The 5,924-nt window shown below is 38.8% G+C and overlaps 1 protein-coding gene across 1 annotated transcript in view; it reads left to right on the top strand.

Moving 5' to 3' along the window:
* LOC132164956 (G-type lectin S-receptor-like serine/threonine-protein kinase LECRK3) overlaps window positions 1-4,896 on the top strand; it is a 9,655-nt gene extending 4,759 nt beyond the window's left edge. Inside the window, exons 2-3 of the mRNA XM_059575474.1 lie at window positions 1,869-3,325; window positions 4,823-4,896. Of these exons, the coding sequence (XP_059431457.1) occupies window positions 1,869-3,325; window positions 4,823-4,896 (1,531 nt within the window). The remainder of the gene's footprint in view (window positions 1-1,868; window positions 3,326-4,822) is intronic.
* The last annotated feature ends 1,028 nt before the right edge of the window (window positions 4,897-5,924 follow it).

A 5,924-nucleotide genomic window follows, 5' to 3' on the forward strand; every position in this document is an offset into this window, starting at 1 on the left:
TCAATTTTAATTTTTTATTTTTTTTAATTGTTTTTTACCTTCTCTTTAGGGGCGATAAAGTCGCCCCTAATAGTTACCCATTAGGGTCGACTTTGAAAGTCGACCCTAATGATGCGTCTTTAGCGTCCACTTTTAGTGGACGCTATTGCTCAAATTTTAATTTTTAATTTTTTTTAATTGTTTTTTACCCACTCTTTAGGGGCGATAAAGTCGCCCCTAATAGTTACCCATTAGGGTCGACTTCAGTGGACGCTATTGCTCATCAATTTTAATTTTAATTTTTTTTTTTAATTTTTTCTACGTACCCTTTAGGGTCGACTGTGTCAACCCTAATACTTAACTATTAGGGTCGACTTTGAGAGTCGACCCTATTGATCTTTTATTTGTTTTTTTTTTATTTGTTTTTTTTTTTTAAGCTTTTAGCGTCAACTGAAGTGGACGCTATTGGTGTACTATCAGGGTCGACTATTGTGGACACTAAAAGTTTTTTCTTGGCCTCTTAAATTTTTCGCGCCCCTTTAATAATTCCCGCGTGTATATTAGGGTCGACTTATTAGCGTCCACTGTAAAGTGGACGCTAATAGTCAACCTTTCGACCCATTATTAGCGTCCACTTTTATGTGGACGCTAATAATTGACTATTAGGGGCGACTTTTAAAAGTCGCCCCTAATAGTTGAGTATTAGGGGCGACTATAAAGTCGCCCCTAATAAGTCGCCCCTAATGAGTCAGTTTCTTGTAGTGATAGGAGCTTGGTGTTAAAGTATAAATTAAATGATTAAATTTATCTCATCTTACCAGCTTAAGTTTTTGGAATAAGTGGTGATTTAACATGGTATCAAGTTAAAGATCATGAGTTCAAAATAAAATTTAATCATTTAATTTAATGTATACTTTTAAATGAGCAAGACATAAAAATGAGGAAGGGAATTTTATTGAATACTACTCCACTCAAGGTAAGAGAGTCACCAGTACACACAAGACGCTCGGTAATATTTCTCACTGACTCGTATAGAAAACTAATAGAACCGAATACATCAGAAAATGATAATACAGAAACGACTATTCTCCAATGATGCCTTTTCTTCTCCTCTCAGGTATCTTCGAACGCAGCAGAAACTCAATCCATTATAAAGCCGGGCTCTTTGTTGACAGCTACGGTCAACTCTTCATGGCTATCCCCTTCCCATCTATATGCCTTTGGATTCTACAAGCAAGGCGACGGTTATGGTCTAGGCATTTTTCTTGCCGGGCTTCCACAGAAGACAGTGGTTTGGACAGCCGACCGAGACAAACCTCCAATTCCAGCTGATTTTAAATTGAATTTCAAAAGTAATGGACGACTGGTTCTGCAATCGGCACAAGGCACAGAGACGGGCCTTGCCAGTTTCCCGGTAGGTGCCAGCTCAGCATCGATGCTTGACTCCGGCAACTTTGTTCTCTATAATTCTACTAATCAGATAGTATGGCAGAGTTTCGATTACCCAACCGACACCCTTTTACCAATGCAGAATATTTCCGCCGGACAAGTGTTGTATTCCAGTGTTTCGCACTCTAACCAGTCAACCGGCATATTTCGTCTCTTGATGCAAGAAGATGGATATCTCGCAATGTACCCAATTGGAACTCCATACACAACAGATTATGGTTATTGGTCAGTTGGTATAAATGGACAAGGAAATGATGTGATACTAAAACTTGATGATGATGGTCATCTCTATTTGCTCAATGGCGCTGGCGCTTATATATGGAATCTAACATCGGGAGAAAGTTCTACAAAAGGTTTTGTCTACCGATTGACAATTGACCTCGATGGCATCTTGCGGCTATACTCTCACAATATGAATCAGAATGAATCGCATGGTCTAGGCCAGATGACAAGTGTGCGCCAAAGGGTCTATGTGGGTTTAATGGATATTGTGATTTAAATGTTCAGGGCGTTGGTTGCAAATGTCTTCCTGGATTTGCATCGGTCAACCAAGGCGATTGGGGTTCAGGCTGTGAAAGGGATTTCACTGCAGAAAGTTGCAAAAACAACAAAAATACCATGGAAGCAGTGCCTAATACCGTATGGGAAAATAATAATTATTCGGTTCTCATATCGTCAACACAAGAGAATTGCAGAGAAGCATGTTTGCAGGACTGCAACTGTGAAGCTGCACTGTTCAAAGACGGGGTGTGCACAAAACAAAGGTTTCCATTGCGATTTGGGAGAAGACTACAAAGAGATTCAACTGTAGCCCTCATCAAGGTGGGTACATCTATAGATAGAAATCTGCCAAAGGAGGACATCATAATAGTGAGTGTTTCATTTGTTGCTTTTGCATTAATTGTCTTAGCAATTTCTGGAATTGCAATTTACAGATATCGTGTTTGGTCATACAAAAGGATATCTAATAATGGAGACATTGTCTTTCGTGAGGATTTTGCTCCAAAATCATTCACTTACATAGAACTTGAGAAAGTGACTGACGGTTTCAAGGAAGAGCTTGGCAGAGGAGCGTTTGGGACAGTATATAAAGGGGCAATAAGGAATGGCGACAGCGAGAAGAATGTAGCCGTCAAGAGGCTTGACAAATTGTTGGCCGAACGGGAAAGAGAATTTCATACAGAGATGAAAGTTATTGGGAGAACACATCACAAAAACCTTGTGCGTCTATTGGGTTATTGCCATGATGGACCCAACAGGCTTTTGGTGTACGAGTTCATGACAAATGGGTCACTTGCGGATATACTCTTCACACCTGAAAAACAACCTTCTTGGGATGAAAGAATGGAAATTGCTCTCAACATAGGAAGAGGAATTCTTTATCTCCATGAGGAGTGTGAGCCACAGATCATTCATTGTGACATAAAGCCCCAGAACATACTCATGGATGAAAACAGGTGCCCAAAAATCTCTGACTTTGGATTGGCAAAGCTGTTAAAGGCGGATCAAACTAGAACCTTTACAGACATTAGAGGGACAAAAGGATATGTTGCCCCAGAGTGGCATCGGAAACGACCCGTGACAGTCAAAGTAGATGTGTATAGTTTTGGAATTATGCTGTTGGAAATTATATGTTGTCGAAAGAGTGTGGACCAAAATCTTCCCGAGGAAGAAGCAATTCTTGAAGAATGGGCATACCAATGCTTTGAGAGTGGTGAGCTAGGTAGACTAGTGAATAATGAAAAGGTTGACAAGAGACAATTAGAGAGAATGGTTAAAGTAGGATTTTGGTGCATTCTGGATGAGCCCTCACTCCGCCCTTCAATAAAGAAGGTTCTACTCATGTTAGAAGGGACCATTGATATCCCAGCCCCTCCTTGTCCAACATCATTTCTAAGTACCGTATGATTCCAATCCTACCAAATCATGCATCCTTTCTTTGTGTCTTCTAAAATGTGCTTGTACTTAAAAAAATAAGTCTTGCCTAGCTAGTGACATGCCTTAGAATTGTGTCAATGTTTTGGTGTAAGCGTCGAGTCTTTCTTTTATGTACCATTTTGAATTGCATTCTTGTAGTAATGCTCCAATAAAGAATTTTCTTATCAGGTTCTTCTTTATTTTTATTTTTTTTAAAAAAAGTGAAAAAACAAATAATTTTTGTAATTATGACCATGTTAAGTTTCATCCTTGCTATTCTCCCACGATATATTTGGGTCTTCGACTATCTCTTCTTCCAATACTAAATATGCGTTTCGGTACTTAAAATGTATTTGTATCATCTCATTTAGCTAGGGTGTACTACTCTTAATTATATAGGAACATATGCTTTACTATCTATCATTGGCCAATAATTTGACGTCTTTTGTCCCTCTGGGCAAACTCAAAATACACTGCTGGGTGTTTGAAGGTGGGTAATCTTTAGGATTTTTGGGAATTCTAAAAAAATTACCTCATTTGGTTGCACTCAAGTGGAGGAATTCTGATACTCAAGGAAATGTAGATTCCCTCCCATCTGAATTTTGCTGGAAATGTGGATGATAAAGGTCTTAAGAAAGCTTCTTTTCTGTCAAATAACAAAAAAAATGCACACATTCCTTTTAACACAAAAAAGGAATCATTGAAACCTAACTCTAAGGATTTTTTATTTTTATTTTTCAAATAAAAATATGCACACATTCTTTTTAGAGGAAACTTCACTAGTGTATTTTGTCGCTTTTACATTTCTCCCGAAAGTTTAACAAATTTCAGTTTAGTGTATTGAACTTATAAACTACTTTGACTGTCATTAGGGTCTGGGTTAAATTTGACTATCAACGCAAGAATTGACTCTTAAACCCTTATAAACTTTATGAAATTACAAAATACCCATTATGTTCTTGAACTTCACTTACAGAGTCAAGTGCTTTCCTGCCCTTTCCATCCAACACACTTATACTTTTCCCTCTTCAACATATTTTGTTGCCACGATATCTTTTGTCGCCCATGTCTTTGTTGGGAGAAACAACAATACACAAAACTTCCTTTTTGTGTGAATTTGCAGGAAACTATAAAATACAGCAATATATATGCAGAAAATATATATTCAAACACCACAAGCACAATACACATGATTTTCTACGTGGAAAAACTTTCTCGGTGTGAGAAGGAAAATACCACGGGACCGTAGTCCACTCAAACAATTCCACTATCAACACTAACGGGAATACATGAGTCTTCTCTAGTCTCAACTAGAGGCATACAATCAGCAGCTATCCTTCAAGAGATACAATTTCTTGGCACAAATCAACTTTTACAAGAAATAAAGAAAGATCTGACCTAAACAGAGGCTACTTTTCACGGGCCCAAACACTGATACAAAATCCTCATAATCCAATCTCCACCGTTCACAATGAAGAGTCATGCGTAATGGATATGCTTGCAAAATTTCAGCTCAATCGGACCACAAACGCTTGTCAATCGGAGCTATAGATCAAGGCTGGATGGAATTTTCAAATTCTGGTTTTTTAAGCTCTTTCCCTCTCTTTTTCTGGCGGCTGCTTGTATCTTTTTCTTATTATTCTCTCTTTGCAACAACAAAGGATATTAGGTTTAGCAAACCCTATCCCAAATGGGTCTCTCCTTATGGGTTTAATAAAAACACACATGAGCTACATAAGTTTGGGCCATCCTCCACTTAAGAGGGAAACCCAACCAAACAAATCTCCCCCTTCCCGACTAGGTGGAGGGATTCGCCATCCTGACTATCGAGCAACAAGTCTCATGCTTCTCCCTTGGCTTGAGCCTTCGTTAACATATTAGAGCCATTATCATTGGTGTGAATTTTCCCAAGTGCTAGCAACTTGTCATTAAGAGTATCTCTTATCCAATGGTACCTTACATTAATGTGTTTCGATCTCGAATGAAATGAAGAGTTCTTAGCAAGGTGAATAGTACACTGATTATCGCAAAACAACACATATTGTTGTTGCTTGAAATCAAGCTCCCTCAAAAACTTTTTCATCCATAGCAACTCCTTACAAGCTTCCGTTGCTGCAATTAACTCTGCTTCAGTTGTAGAAAGTGCAATACATTTTTGTAACCTTGGCTGCCAAGAAAGAGCCCCTCCTAAGAGAGTTATCAAATAACCCGAAATAAACTTCCGAGTATCCACATCTCCTGCCATATCATAATTTGTATAGCCAACGAACATTGTTTTGCCACTCCCAAAGCTAAGACTCAACTTGAAAGTGCCTCGCAGATATCTTATAATCCACTTTACCGCATTCCAATGTTCTCTTCTCGGATCTGATCGACTAACAACACCAACTGCATGGGCTATGTTCGGCCTCGTACAAACCATTGCATACATCAAGCTTCCTACTGCTGAGGCGTATGGAATTCTTTCCATATCTTCCTTCTCTACATCTATAGAAGGGGTTTGCATTGTGCTCAACTTAAAGTGTGTCGCAAGAGGAGAGCTAACCACTTTAGCCTTGTTCATGTTGAACCTCTCAAGC

Source organism: Corylus avellana, chromosome ca11, assembly GCF_901000735.1.
Source record: "Corylus avellana chromosome ca11, CavTom2PMs-1.0".
NCBI lineage: Eukaryota > Viridiplantae > Streptophyta > Magnoliopsida > Fagales > Betulaceae > Corylus > Corylus avellana.